The 26,140-nt window shown below is 43.2% G+C and overlaps 1 protein-coding gene across 5 annotated transcripts in view; it reads right to left on the reverse strand.

The window, feature by feature from the left end:
- Positions 1 to 227: 227 nt before the first annotated feature.
- MFRP (membrane frizzled-related protein) overlaps positions 228 to 26,140 on the reverse strand; it is a 120,860-nt gene continuing 94,947 nt past the window's right edge. For 4 of the 5 annotated variants that reach the window (XM_077456803.1, XM_077456806.1, XM_077456805.1 and 1 more), the window contains 5 exons: positions 21,994 to 22,219; positions 18,794 to 18,921; positions 8,966 to 9,100; positions 8,723 to 8,850; positions 228 to 530 (listed from right to left, as the gene is read on the reverse strand). In XM_077456803.1, coding sequence (XP_077312929.1) covers positions 306 to 530; positions 8,723 to 8,850; positions 8,966 to 9,100; positions 18,794 to 18,921; positions 21,994 to 22,219 — 842 coding nt within the window. In that variant the 3' untranslated portion in view covers positions 228 to 305. The remainder of the gene's footprint in view (positions 531 to 8,722; positions 8,851 to 8,965; positions 9,101 to 18,793; positions 18,922 to 21,993; positions 22,220 to 26,140) is intronic. The other variant, XM_077456807.1, reaches the window with a different exon arrangement.

A 26,140-nucleotide genomic window follows, 5' to 3' on the forward strand; every position in this document is an offset into this window, starting at 1 on the left:
CATTCCCTAGCAATCTCTTTTTCCGAAGTGCTGGAGCACATATTTCATTTTTAGTAAGTTAAGAACTGTACTAAATTTCTCTCTGTGCTTTGGAAAATAGTACAGAGAAAATATGTATATCTATTGCTATAAATGCCACAAGAGGTAAGCAGTGTTTATTCAAGGTGGGAACACATCCCAAACTACTTATAAAAGATGCCACCTGAGACAAAAAGTAGACTTCAGGCTGATAAATAATATGTATTTATTTATTTCATATTTCACTCGTACAGCCAGTCTAAACTCAGTCAGTATACTAGAGCTTATCAGGGAATCACACAGTCTGGTTGCTGGCTACGTTCTGGTAGATGGTCACACTTGAAAGGCCATGAGAAGCCAAGTTGCTCAATTTGAGTCAAGCATAGGTGCATTGCATTCAAACACACTGAACGACAAGGCTGTAAAGCTCCACCATCAGATGAACAGCTGGGAACCAACAGGGCACACAGTAATGGGCGCATAGCAGGGAAACATGGCAGATCCTGAAGAATCTGTTGAAGAAAATAAGAATAGTTTAACCATTTTAAAATGTAAATTATATTAATGGGGATAATTAATAAAAATAAAATGATGATCATAATAAACGTATCTGATCGTGTATTAAAAAAGGGGAAAAGGGTATTTATAATATTCTTTTATATCTATACACAAATGTTTTGCCATTAATTTCTATTTCAAACTGAATGGGTTGTTTTACAAGGTGGTTGTTTATAATTACTTTAACCACTTTTTACAATTTGGCACTGCGCTGCTTTAACTGGTAATTGCGCGGTCATGCAATGTTGTACCCAAACAAAATTTGCGTCCTTTTCTTCCCACAAATAGAGCTTTCTTTTGATGGTATTTGATTGCCTCTGCGATTTTTATTTTTTGCGATATAAACGTAAAAAGACCGCAAATTTTGAAAAAAAATGATATTTTCTACTTTTTGTTATTAGAAAAATCCAATAAACTCAATTTTAGTCATACATTTAGGCCAAAATGTATTCAGCCACATGTCTTTGGTAAAAAAAAAAGTCAATAACTGTATATTTATTGGTTTGCGCAAAAGTTGTCACATCTACAAACTAAGGTACGTTTTCTGTAATTTACGCAGCTTTTAGTTTACGACTGCCTATCTCATTTCTTGAGGTGCTAAAATGGCAGGGCAGTACAAAACCCCCCCAAATGACCCCATTTTGGAAAGTAGACCCCCTAAGGAAATTGATAAGTGGCATGTTGAGCCCATTGAATATTTTTTTTTTTTTTACACAAAGTTGTCACTAAATGATATATTGCTCACACATGCTATGGGCATATGTGAAATGACACCCCAAAATAAATTCTGCTGCTTCTCCTGAGTACGGGGATACCACATATGTGGTACTTTTTGGGAGCCTAGCCGCGTACGGGGCCCCGAAAACCAAGCACCGCCTTCAGGCTTTCTAAGGGCGTAAATTTTTTATTTCACTTCTCACTACCTATTACAGTTTTGAAGGCCATAAAATGCCAAGATGGCACAAAACCCCGACAAATGACCTCATTTTAGAAAGTAGACACCCCAAGCTATTTGCTGAGAGGCATGTTGAGTCCATGGAATATTTTATATTTTGCCACAAGTTGCGGGAAAATTACAAACTTTTTTATTTTATTTTATTTTTTCACAAAGTTGTCACTAAATGATATATTGCTCACGCATGCCATGGGCATATGTGAAATGACACCCCAAAATAAATTCTGCTGCTTCTCCTGAGTACGGGGATACCACATATGTGGGACTTTTTGGGAGCCTAGCCGCGTACGGGGCCCCGAAAACCAAGCACCGCCTTCAGGCTTTCTAAGGGCGTTACAGTTTTGAAGGCCATAAAATGCCAAGATGGCACAAACCCCCCCCAAATGACCCCATTTTGGAAAGTACACACCCCTAAATTTAGGGGTACACTAGTGAGACTAGGTAATAAATGGCGGGTGCCCTGAAACTATAAAAAAATAACTAACCAACCAGCGTCACCTGTAACAGTTATATGGTGATCACTGGTGAAAGGGTTAACTAGGGGGCAATCAGGGGGCTTTATGCGGTAGTATATGGGGGTCCCTGGCGCTATAAAAAGCTGCGGCGAACCTAAATACCTACCTGCCTAACTAGCGTCACCTGTGACACTAATACAGCGATCAGAAAAACGATCGCTTATTAGGCTGGGTTCACACTGGAGCGATGCGGGAACGCCACGAATCCGCGGCGGGTTCCCGCATCGCATGCCTCCCGGCGTCAGTTCACACTGCCCTATGCGAACTGCTGGGAGTGTCAGTGAAATGTTAATGACACCCCCAGATCAGTTCGCATATCGCAGTGCGATCTGCAAACTCGGATCGCATGGTGTGAACACCCATGCGATCCGATTCTGCTGCGGACCAAAAAAAGGGTCCCGTGCGAATTTGCGGCGGGTGCGGCGGGTGCGACGCAAATTCAGCCATACTATCTGTATGGCTGAACTCGAATCGCACAGAGATCAGATGTGATTTGCACTGCAGTGCGGTGCGAATCACATCCGTTCTCATAAACCGCTGCAATGTGAACCCAGCCTTAGTGACACTGGCGACGGGGGGTGATCACGGGGTTAAACCTTTATTGGGGGGGTTAGGGGGGTACCTTAGAACTAAAGGGGGCTAACCCTAACTGCCCTAACAGTTATTACAGTCACAAATGACACCCGCCGGGTGATCAGGGGGTTAAACCTTTATTAGGTAATAAATGGCGGGTGCCCTGAAACTATAAAAAAATAACTAACCAACCAGCGTCACCTGTAACAGTTATATGGTGATCACTGGTGAAAGGGTTAACTAGGGGGCAATCAGGGGGCTTTATGCGGTAGTATATGGGGGCCCCTGGCGCTATAAAAAGCTGCGGCGAACCTAAATACCTACCTGCCTAACTAGCGTCACCTGTGACACTAATACAGCGATCAGAAAAATGATCGCTTATTAGGCTGGGTTCACACTGGAGCGATGCAGGAACGCCACGAATCCGCGGCGGGTTCCCGCATGGCATGCCTCCCGGCGGCAGTTCACACTGCCCTATGCGAACTGCTGGGAGTGTCAGTGAAATGTTAATGACACCCCCAGATCAGTTCGCATATCGCAGTGCGATCTGCAAACTCGGATCGCATGGTGTGAACACACATGCGATCCGATTCTGCTGCGGACCAAAAAAAGGGTCCCGTGTGAATTTGCGGCGGGTGCGGCGAATGGCTGAACTCGAATCGCACAGAGATCGGATGTGATTTGCACTGCAGTGCGGTGCGAATCCCATCCGTTCTCATAAACCGCTGCAATGTGAACCCAGCCTTAGTGACACTGGCGACGAGGGGTGATCACGGGGTTAAACCTTTATTGGGGGGGTTAGGGGGGTACATTAGAACTAAAGGGGGCTAACCCTAACTGCCCTAACAGTTATTACAGTCACAAATGACACCAATGCAAAAAAAATAAAAAATGCAATTGGTGTCACTGTGACTGGGGGGGCAGGGGTAATTGGGGGGTGATCGGGGGGTAAAGGGGGGGTGTGAGTGTGCCTGGCATGTTCTACTGTGAAGTGTCGTGTTGGTGCAACTCACCGATCCTCTCTCCTCGGTGCCGGAACGAAAAATACCGACACGGAGGAGAGATTACATCACTTCCTCTCCTGTGTTTACATTACAGGAGAGGAAGTGATACAATGCTTCACTCCCATTCGTCAGGAGCGATCGCGAGGGGGTGGCCAGGAATGAATGGCCGCCCCCTCATCCCGGATCGCTCCTGCACGGATACCGACCGCCGCTGGCACTGGGGGGGGGGGGGGCCCGATCGGGCCCCCCACCCACGGGAAGACAGGGACGTACAGGTACGCCCATATGCCTGCCCGTGCCTTTCTGTCGACGTACATCGTCGTGCGGCGGTCGGCAAGTGGTTAATGTACAGGTGTACCTTCCTATTAAAAAAACCCCTATGGGTGTCCCCCACCCCTTAGTTATTATAACAATTAATTTCCCTCATTGTGCATGTACTGCTGTGTATACTGAACAGTTAAACTCATCATGACCATCAAGCTAATGCTTTAGTGGCCATCTGGATGAAATTACTATATAGTTATCAAAAACGAGGAAAGAACATTTAAGACTGAATCTTTCCTTCAAGGCTTACATAAAGTATGTCTACCTCCATGTATCTATAAGGAAGCGTAAATTCTGATCTACAAATTTAGAATTTAACCTAGGCTTTCCTCATGTATTCTCTTTAGACAGCAATGGTTCTGCCCGCAAAATGTTAACAGTCTCCAAGTGGAAGTTGCCCTCCCTCTGGCTAATGTTTATCTTTCTGATATAATATTGCAATGGTTTATCATTATCTGACATTGCAATTCCATGAAAGTAGAATAAGATCCTAAACAATAGCAATCAGTTTCATCTTAGCCCTTGTACACACGGTCGGAGATTCCAACGGAATGTGTCCGATCGGACCGTTTTGTCGGATATTCCGACTGTGTGTGGTCTCCATCGGGCTGTTTCCATCGGAATATCCGACGGACCAAGTTTTCCAACATGTCGGTAAAATTTTCCGACAAAATGCTCCGATCGGACATACTCCGATCATGTGTAGAGAATTCCAATCGGACAAAGTGCCACGCATGCTCAGATCAAATTCCTACACCAAAGCTATTGGCTACTAGCGTGAACGTAGTCCCGTCCTAACGAAATAACGCCATCACGTCGGATTTTCCAACAACTTTGTCCGACCGTGTGTATACAACAGTTTCGGACAAAATCCGACGGATTTGGTTGCCGGAATCTCCGACCGTGTGTACAGGGGCTTAGAGATGCCCCTAGATTTAGGATTGCTCACTAAACACAAACCTACACACCTGACTTGATTTTTTGTTACTCTGAGAATCTTCATATTCCAGGGCAATGGATTTCATAAAACTAAACTGCCATTGTTTAGACCATAGCAAAGCAATTATGATCACTCTAGACCTACATATAGCCTATTTAATACTCAAAGAGAAAAAAAAAAAGCGTACAGCAAATTTACCTTCCGCCTCTTACTAAGGATGTTAACTAATACTGTCCCTAACATGCAGGGTAACTGTCCCTACTCTACCAACTCACAAATGCATGCCAAACCTGGGAGCCAAAGCCTGACCAAAGATGGCTGCCAGAGTCACATGGGGCAACAGCATCCAACTGGATTGCTTCCCTAGTGACCCAGGAGACCATAGAGGAAACATGTTCCTCATGAATTCCTCTCCAGCTGCAGAGAAACTAGGGTTAACGATAAGGTTTGGGAAGAATGGCACTGACGGAAGATCCGCCCTGAGTAAAGGGTCAAACCCCCCATCCTTAACTTTCACCCCCTCCCTCTTGTCCTATCTCCTTAATCCCCTCTTCCCCCTCTCTGCAACTCTTCTCCATTCCCTTTTTTCTTTTTTCGGCCTAGTAAAGGCCTAAGCAAGACCCATCGTCAGTACTCACCCAGCTGCTCTCTACTAAAATGCAGGTCAGGAGCACAGCAGACTGCATGCTGAATTACAGCAGCTCCAGCAGTCTTATATGCTGGAACCGCTGGCTGTCAGGAATAGCTGCAGTCCAGCACTAAGCCCCTGATGTAACTCTATCAGATCCTGGGCTGAGCACTCAAGAAGGTGCCATATGTCAGTAGAATCTGTAGCTGCTCATAGGCAGCTCTTACCCTCAGCTCAGCCATAATCATTCCTCTGCTCTGTGTGAGGCCCCAAGAGCAGGACAGCCAGTAGCCAATCAGTGCAAGGAGTGCATGAGGCTATAACTCCATGCATCCAACTTTCAAGCTTTTCTAAAGGTGCCCTCACACTGGTTCACCCCCTTGGTTTGTGTAGTGTTAGTGCTCCTAGCACAGTGGACAGTATGTCTCCTTCGGTGGTATTTACTGTCCACACCTGGTTACTATTGTAGCATGCTCTCATTATGATCATGATTATCATAATCATCATTAAAATCATTATGGTCATCCTGTGCAATCATCTGTTCAATAACTTAACTCTGAGCCTGGGACAGAAATTAAAATGTGTTAATTAAAACCATCCGCAGGTGCAGGAACTGCAACCACAAGCAGATACAGGAACGGCAGGGAAATCACATAGTTAAAATGACCATGCAATTTCCCTGCGGGCCACATTTTGAAAAGAGGATATGCACCTTTTTCTGTGGGAAAGGTAGGATTGGCAGTCCATTAATTTAAATGGGCTGCCGTGTCTGCACAAACGTGGGCCGCAAAAACACTAACGTGTGAAACTAGCGTTATTTCAAATTTATTTAAATTAAAATGGAGGAGGAGGGAGAGTGTCTCCATTGAATCATCTATAATGCTGTTCTTCCTGAAGACCTGAGGCTGTTAAACACTGAAGTGTCTGAGGTCTGAGGTTCATAGACGGGAAGAGGACAGGTATCCCTGAAGTGAAAATTTCTCCAGGACCCAGCTGCCGGCGCAACGGAGACATACTTCATCAAAGGTAAGTGATGTGACTAAAGGTGTAGGAATTTTTTTTTAAACTTTCAATTTAATGCACTAAAAATTGGACATGCATTTTTTTAATGCAACAATTTTGCAACACAAAAAATGCGTATTATGGTGCTCTGCAGTGCAGATGCATAGCCCACTGGTGTAATTAGTGTGTTGGGGTGCTGTTCAAAAATAATACCACTGCAACACATACAAATCAGTAATCAGTGCACATGCATTTTACAATGCTCTAGGGCAGTGATGGTGAACCTTGGCACCCCAGATGTTTTGGAACTACATGTCCCATGATGCTCCACTACACTGCAGAATGGAAGAGCATCATGGGACATGTAGTTCCAAAACATCTGGGGTGCCAAGGTCCACCATCACTGCTCTAGGGAAACACAAATTTATGAAAACGAAATTACTGTGCACTCCTCTGGACATTTTCTACTTTGTGCACAACTGCTCTATCAGTAAAGATCAGGGATCACCAAACTCTTCAGCTCATCAACATTAGAAAGTGGAGCTTCAATCCCTGTTTTTGTGGCTCCCTCCCCCCCCCCCCTTCCTATGCAAACATTATGGCACATGTGCAGATATGCTATAGGACTCTGCGTGGCTGACGGGTTCTGCCAGATCCCTTTGGCACATCCAAACATGCGCAGGGTATTTCCAGCACATGCACAAAGATGAGTAGCATGGAACTGACAAAACTACCCCATCTTTGCACATGCACAGGGAAACTTGTGTGTGGAGATGTGCCACAGGGCTGTCGGGACCTGAAGCCTTGCAGCATATCTGCGCACATGCAGAATATGGGAGGGAGTTGACGACCATTGCGGAACATTAAATGTTTAAAATAGTATAATAAAAATATATATACAATTTAATGAGAGGGAGGGGGAAGAAGCAAGACGAGAGGAGATTTGGGGTGAAGGTATGCTTTAAGAAAGCATTAAATTGTACATTATCCCCAAAGCATTTCTTATAAAAAATTATCTAAAGTTATATAGAAGGTTTCATACGACCATCAATGAAGTTCTTTACATATACCATTTGCATAAACAGTGTTACATTAGTAAATTAAGCTATAAATCCAAGTTTTAAATACTCTTAATAATAATGCCAAAACTTCCAGCCGCTGCCATTATGGATACAATGCTGACAGTTTAGTAAATGCACAGCAATCAGTTGTTTGGCAGCACTCTTTTCGCTATGGGTGTACTCACTAGCTCTCTAACAGAGCTTGAAGTATGTGTACAGTACTCAGTGGCCCTCCAACAGTGTTTGGGATGGGTGTAATCACTACTTCTCTAACAGAGTTTTAGGTGAGTGTACTCACAAGTTCTCTAAAGCCCCATACACACTATCAGTTTTTCTGCAGATTTTTTCCTTCAGATTTACCAGACCCATATAATATGAGGTCAAACCTTAGGAGTTTCAATTTGTATGCAATCAGGCAGGCCTTTGCACTACATGGTTTTGGTAAATATGAAGGAAAAAATCTGCAGAAAAACTGATAGTGTGTATGGGGCTTAAGAGAGTTTGACATGAGGGAGTATCCTTAGTATCAGGAGTAAGCATTTGAGTATATCCTTCCGGGAAGAGAGAAGTTGGAGGGTCATAGACACACAATGCAAAAAATGCTGATAAACAAGTCGAGTGACACTGACAACAACAGCTGATACAACTCAAGGCTACTCTTGCCATCCATCCCAAAGTGACACTGCCTCGCTGCTAGCCAGCTTACCTTCAAGACTACAGGCTGGCACAGCATTCTATGGAGAGCTTAAATTATTATATGACCTCCATCAACCTTCCATCATTTATTGACCGATTGACCTCTAGAAATGTACTAATCCTGTTTTACCCCAAGTAATTTTATTGATCCCTAGAATAACCTCCTAGAATAGCCCAAATCCAGTCACAAGGGATGATGTAAGCTAAAAAAAAAAAAAGGGGTTTGGCCCCCCAGAAACTAGACTAAAACACCCCTTGTAAACCTGAAATGTGAATCACACTACATTGGACTGCAGGTTTTTTTTTTGTCTCCTTGATGAGTTTGTCTATCTTCTTGTGATCTTGTCAGACAATACATTCTTCATACAGATAGGGCTCTTTTGGGTACTGGTAAGTGAACCACCTTTTACCAGTTCTCTAATACGGAAAATAATGGCAACCACATTACCTTATATCCTTTGAGCAGCTCACTGGCAGCTGGTTGTTCTAGAAGAGACACCCAGAGATTAGGAAATACTGTGAGAGAATATGATAGACCTTGACATAATGGAACATTTAGTGGGCGACATGGGTTCTCTAGGACAAAAGAGAAAATAAGAACCAAAGTTAATTATAGCCTGTCATTAGAAATATCGGAAACAAATGTGTGTTTTGAAATCAACTAACTGATAGCCAGTGTATGAAAATTTACCTGATTCAGGATTGGGTATCTTGGGACAATCCAGTTCATCTCTTCCATCAGAGCAGTCCCGCCATCCATCACAAGCCCATTGCAGAGATACACATTTTCCATCGCCACATCTCAAATCCATGGAACTGCATTCAACTAACATAAGAAAGAGTTTGCCACAATTCGTTATACAGCAAGAACATTTCGTTTTATATTTAAACCCAAACACTAATATATTATGCAAGCTTTAGCATGGTAAAATCATTTCAAAAGTAACTTTCAATCTTTGTAATCTGCAGCTCTCGTTGACATTATGCTCATTATCTTCTCATGAAGCTCCTGTGCGCCATCAAAGTAAGCAGAGAAAGTAGTGGGGGTGGGTGGTTGCTAACTCTCTTTTTTTTTTTTAGCTTTAACCTTTTCAGTACCGGACACTTTTACCCCCTTCCTGCCCAGGCCAATTTTCAGATTTCAGTGGTCTCACAATTTGAATGACAATTACTCAGTCATGCAAAACTGTACCCAAATAAATTTTTTAGCATTTTTTGAGACAGATAGAGCTTTATTTAGTTTTATTTAATCACCAATGAGGTTTTTATTTTTTGTTGTATAGCCAATGGCTGCAAGCACTGGCCAGGGTGTCCTGGCGGGGGGGGGGGGGTGGTCCCCCTGTCAGACCACGATATCACAGCAGGGGAGATCGCTGTACTAACATCACTTGTGTTAATACAGTGATCTGTGAGGTTTTTATCCTTCAGCCTGCTGGGTTGAAGGAAAAAAACATAATGTGTAGTAGGCTTTATACAGCCTTGAAGGTTGCATAAGCAATAATTTCTGACAATTCTTGGCAGCATTCATACAGCCACTGAGAACTACTGTGAGAGCTGCGATTAGCTACAGCTAATACATGGTACAGGGAGTCTGCTTGGTCCTGTACCATGTGATCACTGTGACCAATCACAGAAATCACAGTAGTTCTCAATGGCTGTATGAATGGCAGCTATTTATATGACTGGACATGTGAACACTGTAATTGATCACATGGTACCAGGGCAGAGCACTGCTGCTTGGTACTCAGTTTGATGATCTGCTGTGTCTGGTGGACACAGCAGTCACAGGATTGTACCACTGCACGTCCCCAGGAGCACACACAATGCACAGTTATGGGAGGAGTGGTGAGGGATTAGAACACCCACCAGGTTTTATTGCTGTCTGTGCGCACTCCCTATTTGTCCTGTTTACTGTGTAGCCAAGTCCCGGGTCCACTTTGGTCTAATGAAAACCTACAGAGTTAGGGATAGCTGACATCCTTCTGTGTAGAGTGGGTTACGAGGCATGGTGGGTGTGATGCAAAGTAGATTCATGGGCGCCAGAAACTTCTTGAATGCAAAGAGATTTATTGTCTCTTAAACAGAACTGTGGGAGAGAGGGTTTAGGGCCAGGACACCCTTTAGTAGTTGCAATGTTAATTGGCAGACTCCGAGACTTCTATAGGTAGACATCCATGCAGGGAAAGGCACCAGCCGGACACCACATCTGCATGTGTAGACCCCCTGTCTCTTATGGCAACAATCTTGAACAGTTCCTAACAAAGGTTACAATGAACTCTTTTACTTCTTCTACAATCTCCTATCGTAGATCTTCACTTTGCTGAGCTCCCAGTGTCTCTCACTAGACTTGCTGATCCACTGCCACTGGATCTCCCAAGCTTTTACAACCTTCTCGCTCAGTATCTTCCTCAAGCGTCAACCCTGCATCCCTGCTGGGTCCCTAGCTTGGCATCCAAGATACTTCTCAAGCATCACCCCACTGGCCTGCTCAGTCCCTAGTTTGACACACAAGGCTGCTCTGCAAGCGTCACCTCTGCTGGCTGGGTCCTTGACTTGACTCCTGCTGAAGTTTCCCAATTCTTCAGCGTCCCCGGTTGGTGAGAATACTGCTCTGGTACTTGCTTCAGCTACTCACAGTGGTCCCTGGCAACAAGGGGGGTGGTCCATTAGTGGCGACAGCTTCCCCTCTACCTCTAACCATGACAGTTTCTCTGGCTGGCAGAACCGTCACTTCTGGTTGGACTGCAAGCCACCATCCCAACCCAATGCTGATCTCTCTTGCTTTTGGTTAGCCCCTCAGACAGCCTAGCAGCCAGATGTCCCCAGGATAGGACTCAGGCTTTGGCATAGCAGCCTGGGACAGCACAACACACGTCCACCCAGACTGCCGTCCAGATGGCACAGAACACAGATTGCCTGACCTCACCCAAATAAATAAGCTCTCCCAGCAGGCCAAGGGACCCAAGAAGATCCCTGCCTATTGGCTGAGATACCCCATCTATTCCTAATCTGTCATTGCAAAGCCCTTGTCTTATCTTTTTTTTGAAATCACCTCATTTTTTATTGTTATTTTTTCATATAGACAACAACTAAAACAACAAAGAACTTACATCCCCGGGACATAATAAAGAAAAAACCTTGCTGGTATGTCCTCAATTCCCCTAAATTTATCATTTAATATATCATATATTTGTGATATTAAACCATTTTTGTTTTCCAACAGGCCTATTACCTCTGATTTACAGAATTTCAATTCGCACATTCAGGCCTGTACTCGAAATCACTGGGTAAACTGATAGTAGCAAACCTTGTATAGGATCAGAACCTGATATTACCCTTTATCCAAAAAAATGTTGTATTTGTGAGACTAAAAATAACTTTTTGGATGGGGAATCACCAATCCTCCTGCTGTTTTATTTAACATGAATTAATTAGTTAACTTTATACATGGTTTGTTTTTTCTTCCCAATAAGTTCTCTAAAAAGAGATTCTATTTTTTTAAAACCAAAATACAGTTATCCATACGGGTGAATTATTAAACACATAAAGTAAATGTGGAGTCCACATCATTTTAACAAGGTTTGCTCTACCTATCACTGTTAGTGGTAGCTTACACCAACTTTGGCACTTATCCTTAAATTTCACTAATAAAGGTTTGAGATTCAGGTTAATATAATCTTTTACATTCCGAGATATCTTTATGCCCAAATATCTCACTGTATGCTTAATTTGGATTTGGGACAATATATTTGATAAAGGGACTTTTGACTCATCTAGTAGTAGTAATTCAGATTTGTCCCAATTAATCTGGAAGCCCGGGAGTTGCCCAAATATGGAGATGAGGCTCATAAGTTCCTACAATGACTTTGAGGTACCCCCCAGAAAAATAAGAGCGTCATCTGCATACAGGGCAACTTTATCCTCTCTTCCCGCTCGTCAGAACCTAATTATTTTTGCTGACTGTTTAATAGCGAGGGCAAGAGGTTCCACTGCTATAGCAAACAGCAGTGGAGACAGAGGACACCTCTGCCTTGTCCCTCTAGACAAATTAAACGTTCTAGATAGTGTATTATTAATTCTTACCCTTGCTTTTGGGTCCCTATATAACATTTTAACCTATTTTATAAATCCCTGACAGATACCAAAAGCCTCCAGTACAACCCATAAATATTCCCACTCCACCATATCAAAGGCTTTTTGGGCGTCTAAACACAATATTGCTCTAGATCCAGTATTTTCCATAGACTACCGTATATACTCGAGTATAAGCCGAGATTTTCAGCCTCTTTTTTGAGGCTGAAAGTGCCCCCTCGGCTTATACTCGAGTCACCGCTGTCTGACTGCTCGATCAGCGTATCGAGCAGACAGACGGCGGACATTAAAATTCAAAAGCCGCGCCTCCTTCTCCGCCTCCGCCTGTGATAGGCGGAACACTGAATTTCCCAGCAGTCAGTGTTCCGCCTATCACGGACATCCGCTCATCCTCGTACTACGGACGAGGATGAGACGATGTCCGTGATAGGCGGAACACAGGCTGCTGGGAAATTGAGTGTTCCGCCTATCACAGGCGGAGGCGGAGGCGCGGCTTTTGAATTGTAGAATGGCCGCCGAGAAGAGCGGCGATCCTGGAGCGGCGATCCATCGGCACGACACGGGACGGAGGAGGCACGGGACGGAGGAGGCACGGGACGGAGGAGGCACGGGACGGAGGAGGCTCGGGACGGAGGAGGCTCGGGACGGAGGCTCGGGACACAGGTAGGCTGGACACACACACAAGGCTGCACGGACACACACACAGGGATGGATGGATGGATGGACACACACACACACACACACACACACACACACACACACGGATGGATGGATGGATGGATGGATACACACACACACACACACACACACACACACACACACAGGGATGGATGGATGGATGGATGGATACACACACACACACACACACACAGGGATGGATGGATGGATGGATACACACACAGGGATGGATGGACGGACACACACACAGGGATGGATGGATGGATGGACACACACACAGGGATGGATGGACGGACACACACACAGGGATGGACGGACACACAGGGATGGACAGCCATGTCTCACCCTCGGCTTATACACGAGTCAATAAGTTTTCCAGTTTTTTGGGGGTAAATTGGGGGCCTCGGCTTATATTCGGGTCGGCCTATACTCGAGTATATACGGTACTTCATATTTTTAAAAAGTCTATGTATATTTGTTGATGCTGCTCTTGTTGGGATAAAACCAGTTTGGTCCTCATGGATCAGGGTATTAATATAGCTTCATAATCTATTTGCAAGAACCCGGGAAAATATTTTAACATCTGAGGTGAGGAGGGAGATAGGGCGATAAGACTTATGCCGCGTACACACGAGCGGACTGTATGGCGTACTTAGTCCGTCATACAATCCGACGGACAGTCCGTCATACTTTCCACTGAATGGACTTGACCACACACGGATGCACAAACAGTCCGTCGAAAGCTTGCGCGATGACGTGTACAGCACGTACGACGGGACTAGAAATAGGAAGTCCAATACACAGCAAAGCACCCTTCCGCCGTGTAAATCCTTTCTGGGCATGCGCCATTCTTAGTCTGTCGAACTAGCATACTGACGAGCGGATTGTCCGCTGAAACCAAAGTATGACGGACAGAATTTCGAAAAATCCGAAATACTTAATACGCCGGACTGCACGCTGAAAAAGTCCGCTGAAGCCCACACACGAGCGGACTGTCTGCTGAAATGTGTTTCCACGGACTAAGTACGCCATACAGTCCGCCCGTGTGTACGCGGCATTAGGCAACATTGGGTCCTTTCCCTGTTTTGGAATTACTATAGTTATTGTTTCCTGCATTGATTCTGAAAGTCTTTGTTTCTGAAAAGCATCATTTAATACTTCTAATAATTCCAGCAACAAAATCTTATCAATTTTTTTTATAGATTTCCGTTGGTAGTCCGCTCATCCCTGGCACTTTATTATTATGGGTCTGTGCTACTGCTTTTTTTAACTCTTCCAGGGATAAGGGGCTATCAAGAAATTCTCTTTCTTATAATTTGAGTTCAGGAAAAAACTATTTGTCCAAGAGTTGTTTTACTTGATTCATTGTCTTCTCCACCCTTGAGTCAACAAATATCTTCTAAATACTACCAGCTGCGATAGTTATTGGGCCTTCTTGAGCCTGGGCTATTGCAGCCATCATACGTCCTACCTGTTCCCCAATCTCATAATGTTTTTGATTTTGAAAGAATCTACTATTTTCTGCTTTTGTTAAAAATACATTTTTATACATTTTTTGAGCTTCTTGTCAAGCAACGCATTTTTCTTCTAAGGGATCTGTGATGTAGTCCTGTTCAGCTTGAGTTACCATTTGCATTACTTCCTCCTCACGTTTTCTAGATGTTGTCTTCATTTTAGATATTTCTTTAATCAATACCCCACATGTATATGGCTTCATAGCGTCCCAGACTACTAATAAAGATGTCAAATTTTAATTGTTTTTAAAAAATTCTATCAACTGCGATTTTATCTTATCCTCCTCTGTCATCAATAACAGCCACTGGGGTTTCATTTTCCAAGGTAAAGAGGACAACTGTCCCTCAATCTCTATAGTCAATATAAGTGGGGAGTAATCAGAAAGTCCCCTAGGTCCATAATGGATTGCCTCTAACCATGGGAGAAAATTGTCATTCCCCAAGGCCAAGTCTATTCTAGACAGAGATCTGTATGTACTCGAACAGCATGAGTATACTCTCTTTAGTGGATATCTATTAATTCTCCACATATCCATTAACCCAATCTCTTGTATATGACCAGCAAATCTAGTATTCTTCATTCTTTGTTTACCCTTTGTGGTGCTATGTCTATCCTCCTCCTCGTTCATTATATTATTAAAATCTCCCATTACTAGTGTTGGTAAATTCGGCCACTGTACCATTTTCCTAAACACACTTTTCATCACATCGTCGTTATATGGAGGAGGAACATAGGCATTCACCAACAAAAAGTTTTTGTAATTGAATATACATCAAAGTACAATATAACAACCCGCTGGGTCTTTAAAACTCTCTCTGCATGAGAACCGTACTGAGCAGGAGACCAGGATGCTAACACCTCAGAAGTAAGCAAAATATACCGCATGAGTTTGATACATCAATCTTGATCTTTCAAAGAGCATCATGTCCTCTTGCCCGAGGCGAGTCTCCTGCAGAAGTATTATTGCTGGTTTATAAATCTCAAAAACTGCCGTCTCTTTCCCTTATCACCCAGCCCCCTCACATTCCATGACAGCACCTTAATTTTTTCACTAATTATTTAATATCACCAACTGATAGCCCACTAGACCAACCGCAACCCCTACCTGATGTCTAATGCTCATTACACAGGGAAAAACATTCCTATACAGTGTAGAGGATCCAGAAAAAATAACAAAAGGGGAGAAAGAGAGAATGCACTGGCAGCAAAAATAAACACATCCCCTCCTTTCCAATATATCTCTCAGCAACTTTTGGTGACAGCTTCAGAAATTCTACCTGTAGGGGGATTCAGAGGAAACTGCACACAGCTTCATCTACCCATTGGGCCACTTTATCCAGAATTTCCTCTTCTAGGTGAGATGGGATGTAGGGATACAGGAACCTGTATTCCTCAGCCACTTTCTTTATGATGATTTGCTGCACTTTGGGCAGCCTGGGCAGGGTCTTAGGGTCTCCATACCCGGGTAGGACCCATGCGTCTGGAGCATGCTGAACCGGGTACCCAGCAACAACATCTGGCTTGCAATTAGACATTCATGGGCGTTTGTTTGGTATGGCAAGCTTTGGGGACCCATCAAGTCCACTGACCCTCCTCAAAAGATTTAGTAATGCATCCCAACGGAGCTGCATTGGCAGACAGCCAAATTTTAGTGGCAGTAGCAGAGGGAACTTCATCCTCTTCTATGTCACACATGTGCTCCTCATCATTGTCACTCCACTTCCCTGTCCAGGATAGAGTATTTGAAAACAGTTTAGATAATCCATCAGAGGGGATGTCTGAATTGGTCATGGTGGAGCACTCTTTGGCCAGGAGATAGTTGCGCTTGGCACTGGCTTTAACCGACACAACCAAGTTATCTCCCTTAATGGCCACAGGTATTACCTCCCCTACAGGCACACTGCTTTCACCTCTTGCAGACTTACCCGACTCCGCTACAAATAACTAATACATTAGAAAAGATAATCTTTAATATTTAGTAATTGCAGGTATAGAAAGGGCAGTAATCTATATGCCCTTACCACAGGCGCTGAGAGGGAGGAGAGAAGACTTGTCAACCTCTCAGCTCCTTCTGGGCCGCAAACACCTTTGAGAGGCAAACACACAATGAAAAGAAAAGAGTTACACAAATACAGTAAGTACAGTTCTGTAATATTTCAGGTCCTGAGGTGAAGAATACTAGTGTCTTCTGCTAGCAAACGGTGGGGCCCTTGTTTTAAGAGAAGGTTTAAACAAGCTTGCATGGAGCAGTAATCCTCTAGAATGTTCCGTTAGGTAGAGATTTAAAAGGGTAAACTACTAGAGATGGCAGCTCGAAACAAGCATCCCATGACACTAAAAAGTGAAAGTGATGTCTGCATGCAGTGTCAGTATGGTGTCAAGAAGGATGTTGGGTTTACACCAGCTCACCAGTCCTCTGTGCGATAACACAACAATAGTCCCAGGTGCTGGTTTAGGCTCCTGATGGTCCTAGTGATGTTGTAAGGCACTAGACCTCTTGCTGATGGCTGATCGAGATGACTGGTAGCAAAACTCGCAAGGTGAACAGGCTGCGGCTGACACGATACCCAGATGGGTATCTCGATCCCTGAAAGGCGTGGGTCATCTCTGCTGAGCTGAGTGGTGCTGGGCTACTGAGTAGGGTCCCTCGACTAAATAGTAGTGGACCACATGGCTGTCTCTGCTCCTGGCTCCCCTCAGACATCCTCACTCCTCTGTCTCCAGGCAACACTCTCCTGGCAGTCTCTAGAAAAGCTTGGCTTTCCCCCCTCTGATGTTGTCTCTGTTTCTCCCTTCCCAGACCGCTCTCCTTATTCTCCTTACAGACTCTTTTTTCCTGGCTTCAGGATATCCCTCCTCTTCTGTTGGGGCACACAGACCCCTTCAGGATATCCCTCCTCTTCTGTTGGGGCACACAGTCCCTGGTGTCTGCATGTATCTCTCTCCTCACTCTGGCACCTCAGTTCCTTCCCCTCATACACTCCACCTCCCCTCACTGTTATGTGTCACTGTGTCCCAGCAAAGGACTTTTTGAGAGTTGGTATCTCCCTCTCTTTTAAGCAATCTCCTCTGTCTCCTGTCAGCACTCTCTCTCCCCTTTAACTCAGTACTTCCGTCTCTTATGTCCCCTCAGCACTTTCTGAAACTTCCCTCTGTCTCCATCTTGTGGCCAAAAGGAGAAACGGCATTACAACATGCCTGCTACATTAGAAGAAAGCCTGTTAGAGCCTGCAAAAGACTTGAGACTGGGGAGGAGGTTCACCTTCCAGCAGGACAACGACCCTAAACATACAGCCAGAGCTACAATGAAATGGTTTAAATCAAAGCATATTCATGTGTTAGAATGGCCCAGTCAAAGTCCAGACCTAAATCCAATTGAGAATCTGTGGCAAGACTTGAAAATTGCTGTTTACAGGTGCTTTCCATCCAATCTGACAGAGCTTCAGATATTTTGCAAAGAAGAATGAGAAAAAATGTCACTCTCTAGATGGGCAAAACTGGTAGACTTACCCAAAAAGATTTGCAGCTGTAATTGCAGCAAAAGGTGGTTCTACAAAGTATTGACTCAGGGGGCTGAATACATATGCACGCCACACTTTTCACATACGTATTTATTTGTAAAATTTGATAACCATTTATCACTTTCCTTCCACTTCACAATTATGTGCTACTTTGTGTTGGTCTATCACACAAAAACCCAATAAAATACATTTCCATTTTTGGTTGTAACATGACAAAATGTGGAAAATTTCAAGGGGTACGAATACTTTCTCAAGGCAGTGTATATCTCAGTAACCATAAATGAAAACCCAAGAAATAAAAATAAAAAAATAAATGTGAATATGGACATTAAGATTCGGGTCACACACTACAAGAAGGGATCAGACTTGTAAGACCCCAAGACGCATGACATGTCAAATTCAATGTTTCCTAATGAAAGCTGTCTTAGTTGATCCTACACAAGTCGCTCTGAATTTAGAAAAGGTTCCTGCATTACTGGTCTGACTTGGGTACAATTTTAGCCCTTGTACAAGCTCATAAATAGCATGCAAGTCAGAACAAGTCGGAAGGAAGTCGCAGGCAATGTTGTATGACATTGCCGTCGCAGCAGCATGAACCGAGCCTGCACCCTGTTCTTTCTAAATAGTGAATAAGTATGGTAGTACAAATATAATAATAAAACAGTTCAGAAAAACAAAAAGCAGTATATACTGTGAAAGAAATATAAACTTACTTTCTGTAGTGTTTAAAGCTTCATATGTTGCAAAGAATCCTATATCTGATACTGTACCGGCCACAAATAGAATAGTCATCTGAGCCCCAGAAGAAGTAAGGGTCGGAGGGATTTCAGAACCACAGAACCTAAATAAACAGATTAGTATATAATATTGTGTGCACTGTGGGAGAGTAAAATCTATGTTGTCTGATTTATTGCAGTATAGCACCCGTAAAGCGCCTCTCCTGTCACTCCAGTGTGAAAGCTCGAGTGCTTTCACGCTGGAGCGGTACGCTTGTGGGACGTTAAAAAAAGTCCTGCAAGCAGCATCTTTGGGGTGCTTTAGGAGCGCTATATACGTTGAAATCAGTAGGCAGTTTCGCTAAAGTACTTCGGCAGTGGCGCTTTTTAGCCCTTCATCGGCTGCTAGCAGGGGTTAAAAGAAGCGCCCCACTAGTGGCCGAAAAAGGCTAAAGCGCCAGTAAAAATAGCCTATAGTGCTTTGGGACTCACTTGTCACACATTCCTTGTTTATAAAATAAGGAATGTATACATATTATGAGACAAAATATCAAATCAGTGCCATAAACATTAGAATTAAAAGCTTAGAAAATTTAATTAAATTGATCCCACATCATTCCCATTTAATTGTTATCGTTACACTTTGTAGTACAAGCCGTAAGAGTACCTAATGCAATCACACATAGGGCAGGATTTTTATTTCCCCTCCTATAAGTAACTGACTGGTGCTGCCCCTACTTTTACCCTTTTTAAATGGTTAGTCTATGTATCACATTAACAAGACACCATTGATACACAAGGCCAGGGCCACTGATAGGGGGGGGGGGGGGGACCACCAGCCCTCCTGTACTGGGCCCTGCCCTGTAGGGGGGCCCAGAGGGAGAGGGGGGACTCCCACATTATAGAGACTATACTAATCCTGAGCTAGGGTCTCATGTAGTGTGCGTGGGAGGAAGCAGAAAGCAAATTATTTAAACACTTTTGGGAGTAATCTGCATCCGTATGTCCAGACTATTACATACAGTACATTACACAAGTCCCAGTCTCTTCTATATCAATACGCTGGCCGGGACTTGTGTAATGTAATTGTCTGGACATACGGCTGCAGATTACTCCCGAAAGTGTTTAAATACTATGCTTTCTGCTTCCGGCTGTCCAACTTTGTGCCCAGGTGGAAGGAGCAGAGGTTTTAGAGGAGCTCAGCTTCTGGCCGGTCCCCACGCTCCCAGATCCAGAGGATCCAAGCCCCCCACCCCAGGAGAAGCACTGCATGTAGACCCCAGATAAAAGAAGCCAGCAGGATCAGGTGAAGCCGGGGGATGTTAGGTGGAGGTAGAGACTGGGCCCGGGCTCTGAGCATAAAGTTGGCCATACTGCATACTGCTCTCCCACATATCTAAAATATTGTGGGTATTCACCGTGCCCAGAGTGAAAGTCTTTTCCCTGCTGTACTTTCTATTGCGTTAATATACAGTATTAATGCTGCCACAGTAACCACATGGCTGGAGTGACACATCTTAGGGGCATAATTGCTGTGTATTAGTGAATGCTTGTGTTGGCCACTGAAGAGTCATCCACAGTGGATCACTTTTCAGTGGGTTTTTGCTAGGTGGTGGGGAAGCAATAATTTGCCTCCTGATTTAATCCATTAAAACCTGTACCTGGCTGCAACTACATTCATTGTACACAGTTGCAAGTGGTCCCCTTTAATGGTAAGGGTCATTTTGGGATATCAAATGCCACACGGGAGATAACATTTGTATACCCCTATTTTAGGGTTGCCACTTTTTCTTCAAGCCAAACCCGAACACTTTAGTGGCGCACAGCAAAAAAAATTTTTGGGGGATTCTGTAAAGGATTGCAAAAGACCTAGGACACCTTTGGGCGCTCCAAGGAGAATAGTAATGTGGCTTGCATAGTGCCCCCTCACCCTCACTGTTCTGCACTGCATTACTGCCTTAATATTCTGTCCAGGTTTCAAGTGGACTGAAACCCGGACACATGATTCAAAACCCGAACTGTCCGGGTGAATCCTGGACAGGTGGCAAACCTACCCTATTTGCTACCTTTGCCTGTTACCCCCTCCTGTCCCCTGTACTCTGTATGCTACATACCCCAGATCCTCTGTATTCTATGTATTACCCAATCCTGACCCCTGAACTAATCAATACCCACTCCTGACCCCTTTATTCTGTACAGGCATACCCCACTTTTAAGTACACAATGGGGTTTATTTACTAAAGCTGGAAAGTGAAAAATCAGGCTCACTTCTGCATAGAAACCAATGAGTTTCTAACCTCGGCTTGTTCAATTAAGCTTTGGTAATAATTGGTTTCTATGCAGAAGTGAGCCTGATTTTGCACTTTCCAGCTTTAGTAAATAAACCCCATTGTGTACTTCAAAGTGGGGTATGCCTGTATGTTACATATTCCAAACCCCCTGCATTATATGCATTACCCACTCCTGACCCCTGAACTAATCAATACCCACTCCTGACCCCTTTATTCTGTATGTTACATATTCCAACCCCCTGCATTATATGCATTACTCACGCCTGACCACTAAAACATGAACATTACCCACTTCTGATTCTTGCATATGTATATTAAACCCTGCATTTCTCCATTGTACACAGTCCACTGGTTAGAGGGAGGGGTGCTCAGGTTCAGGCTTATGTGGGGGGCCCCGCCAGGTAGACTGTACGGGGCCCCATGATTTTTAACAGCGGCCCTGCACAAGGCACACAGATGCTGGAGCTGGAGTTTTGCCCACTCTGCATTAAAACTTCTAGAACCACTGTGAAGAAATTTATGACAAACTAACACCCTAACATGAAAAAACATTAAAAAAAAACACTTAGTGCTAAAATGTTGTACTCTGTGCACAAAAATCTGTAAATACAAACAGCAACATCCTAGCCTACTAGCAGATTGTTTCTACTAAGGCAAACAGTGCAACACTGAGGATTTTGATAGTTATGCTGACAGTAAAAGCAGTGGAATGGAACTTTTGATTATACATTGAAATGTGTTACTGACAATCAGAAACGTGATTTTTTAGTTGTTTTTTTAAGCAAGCATAATGGTAGCCCGATTAGACACACAGTAAGAAGGAACTCCAAATTACTCATTTATATGACAATGTAATTTTGGAATAAAATGTGACAGAAGTAGTCCTGTCTAGCAGAATTTACCTACCTTCCCATCAAACTGGCAATTCCATATCCAGCACTGTCATGGACCTCAACATAATCATAATTGCAGCCTTTCTGGGACACCAGGCTAAAGTTGTGGAACTGCAGCTGGATAGTCAGTCCATCTGATACAGAGATAAGCCATCGACAAACAGTTTTACTGGGATAAAGTTCAGGATGGCTGGGGGAGAAGACAGACCCTTGGAGTTCATTTAAAGAGCCCCCACAGTCTGAAAGAACAGAAATAAATGACTGTATATTTTCTTCCTCTATAAAAAAATGAAAAGTGGTGCACAATACTGTGTTAGCAGCAATTAGGTGTCAGTCCATTTTAGTTCACTGTCAATCCAGACATCATGGAGAGATGGGGAGGGGAACTGCACAGCTCCTTAAGATCAGGGATGATCCAGCACAACAATGGGAAACAGAGAAGGGAGCAGGTCTGGTGTAGTAAAAGTAGATTCAATTGACAGAATAGCATTGATGTAAGCATCATTTACATCAAAAGTAATACTGGAGCACTTGTAACAGGACAATCGGAATAGCATCCAGTTGTGTAAAGATCCGCAGCTGCGGTAGTCAGAGATAAAACCAGTCTCCAGCTTGTGCAGTATCTTCCAAGCAGGATCCAGTTAAAAGGTGTCAACAAATCTCTTGGCCCGTAAGGCTATGGGAATGTTGGCCATGCAAGGCAATGCATATTGGGGCTATGCCCTTTTCTCAAGCCTAATAAGTAGGCAGCCGAGGGCTGTTTTAACTCTAATTCGCATGAGTACACAACAGCATACATCTTATTAAACAATATGGAAAGTGAGAATAATTGTAAATAAGGCTTAAACCCATTTTGTTGTACAAAATAAATTGTGAAAATGGAAGAAGAATTCATGTAGAAAATCCTATATGTACCATGCAATTCCAGAAGAGATATTAGGGTGGACATAGTGTAGTTTATATAGTTACATAGTTACATAGCTAGTAAGTTTGAATAAAGACACCAGTCCATCAAGTTCATGTGACACGCTACACCTTCTGGACACCCTGATATCCAAAAAATGGGACCCCAACTATACATGGCTGTCATTAGATGTAAACTATCACGATACCTCGATTTCCCATGAGGTGGGCCATACAGCTCTTAATCAGTTCCTGGCCACTTACCTGGACATCAACTACAACATTCTTAGTTTAAACCTGATTGTACAAAGGTTGCCCTTGAGCACAATTACTTTTCAAGATGAATACAGTATTAGCTATAGGTAAAAGGCACAGTGATGAGCATGAAGTAGAGAGTATGGGGTATTGGGAATATCTGAACATCACCAACAACAATCCCTTTACTTTTCATAATGTTTTTTTTTTTTTTTTACTTGGCGCTACATTGATGATATCCTGGTTATTCAGAGCACATCCCTTTATTTGTAGAATTCTATCATAATAACATACTTGGTCTTAGCTTTACATATACTGTATATAGTAAAAAATGTTTTCCTTGACTTAGCATTTAGTCATTGAAATACCAATGTAACATCTGTTAACCACCACAAGGAACTCTTATTCCAAATTTGTCACTATCCCAGGTGGAAATATATAGTAAATATAATAATTAATAATAAATAAAGACACTTATTCAAATTACATTAAATGATTACTATGGCACACAAAGTAATATGCTTAAATATTAATTTACTAAAAAGGGAGATCCCCTGGAAGTTAAAAAGGGAACTTGAAGTATATACATTATTTAGAACCTACCGCCAACACCAAGGCACAGGATAAAAACTCTACTTCTGATATCAACTTCTTTGCCCAGTTTATTTGCAAATGCTGCTCAATATAACGCATTATCAAGAAATATTGTCACATTTCCCTCCAAGATCCAAAATGAGGTCCTATTCCACCACAAAACCTAGATTTGTTTAAAGGAAAGCCCCCACCATAAAAAACAAAGCTGTACAACAAATAAGTACAAAAATCAAGCATGCACCACTAATCTCTCAGGTGTGTACCAATGTAGAAAACTGATGTATTCTCCACCGTGCTACATATCACACATATAAATCCACAAATACTTTCAGGATTAGAATAAAGAATCCATTCTTTCCCTACTCTTCATTAGCATAAAAGTTTAAAACTATAACAGAGGAACATTTTTTTTATTTATATCTTGAACATCTTAGCTAACACATATCTTTTAGCTGAATTTATATAATAAACAATGTCTCCACCCAGTGGGTCCCTTCTACAATTGCATTGTATCTGGCACAGAATTTTCAGCATTAGTTCTTCCAGTTTTTATTACTTGTTTTGTATAATTTTTGTATTATTTTAGCTTTATTCACAAGGATTCTAACTTTCCACGTTTTTACATAGTTACATAGTTAGGTTGAAAAAAGACACAAGTCCATCGATTTTGTTTTTTAAATATTATCAAAGCATATGATAAGCCTACTAACACCACCATAATCTCATTAGATTTAATGTTTATGTAAACCCTCACCTTGTAAAACAACCCATACAGTTTAAAATAGGAATGAAAGGTAAAACATTTGTGTATAGATATAAAAAAAATAAAAAATAAAATGAAATACCTTCATTCACCTTTTTTTACATGTGATCACATACCCTCTGGGACTGACAGGAACACCAGGGATTTCATACACAGGAAACAATACAAAAAGAACAGGATACATTCTTATACAAGTACATGGTACAGCAGGCACATATCAGGAATATGAAATGCTGGGTTTACATATACTAAGGCAGCTGTTTGTTGTCTTCCCATCAGGCTTGAGAAATGCATTACCTTGTTTGACCAATTCTGATCAGATTGAAGCCATGTGGATGCTCACTGTTTACACTAAGGCTGCTTTCACACTGGGGCGGTATTCAGGCGTTACAGCGCTAAAAATAGCGCCTGTGTAGCGCCTGAAAAAAACCAGCCCCTTTCACTCCAGTGTGAAAGCTGGAGGGCTTTCACACTGGAGCGGTGCGCTGGCAGGACAGTGAAAAAAGTCCTGCTAGCCGCATCTTTGGAGCGGTGAAGGAGCGGTGTATTCACCGCTCCTAAACCGTTCCTACCCATTGAAATCAATGGGACAGCGCGGCAATACCGCCGGCATAGTGCCGCTGCAGCGGCGCTATGCCGGCGAATTTAACCCTTTTTCGGCCGCTAGTGGGGGTTAAAACCACCCCGCTAGCGCCCGCAGACTGCCGCTAAAACGACGGTAAAGCCCCGCTAAAAATAGCGGCGCTTTACCGCCGACGCCCGCACCGCCCCAGTGTGAAAGGGGCTTGCGTGGGTCCTGCTCTAACGATACAGCATGAGCTGACTGCTGGTTTCACCTCTCCTCGCCACTCCTGCTGGTAATTACATGGCTTGCTTCTATCCTGTTATTTCTGGCTGCAGTATTAGCACTGATATAAGTGATTTTATACTATTTTGTCAATTATAGTGGATTTTAATATACCAGATCTGCGGTCTCCTTCCCTCACTTTCTCTCAGTTTTTTTTTTTTTTTACTGCTGTCATCAATATACACACATGGTATTATCCTAGAAATAGGAAGTCATAATATATACCCATACATTTAGTTATTAGATTCTAATATTAAGCAGTGTATTAGCTAGCAGCATGTTTCACTGTGTGTGGCTGGCTGCTGCATAGTATAAAAAACACATAGCTGCAAGCCGGCTTCTACACATATTGCTGGATTTCCAGGTCCTGCAGGGATGAGATATGTGACTATGGCGGTGAAGGAGAGGGGAGAGATGTGATTGGGACCCTTCACTGCTGTAGATACAGATCTAAACTCTGTAGCACCAAGAAATCCAGCACTGTGTGTACTGAGCCACTTTGCAGCAAGATATAAACACAGTAAACATGTTTTTAGGGCTACCAAGCTATCTATCTAATACAATTTCTATCCTGGAGTTCAGCTTTGAAGCCCAAGTACAGCCAATAGATTGGATGGAGTGAAGAAGGGTTATGGATGTGTCTATTTACACACACAGTGCTGCTCAGCCCCATCCACCTCTGCTTACAGGATTTTACTGACAGCGGTAGCAGCCAATGGTTCCCGCTGCTGCCTCTGTCAGCAGAGAGAGAAGAGAGAACCGCTACAGTACTGCTCTGGACCGATGGGGATAATACAA

This window comes from Lithobates pipiens, unplaced genomic scaffold (genome assembly GCF_037356315.1).
Source record: "Lithobates pipiens isolate NorthernLeopardFrog02 unplaced genomic scaffold, aLitPip1_a1.2 Scaffold_27, whole genome shotgun sequence".
In the NCBI taxonomy this organism is placed as follows: domain Eukaryota; kingdom Metazoa; phylum Chordata; class Amphibia; order Anura; family Ranidae; genus Lithobates; species Lithobates pipiens.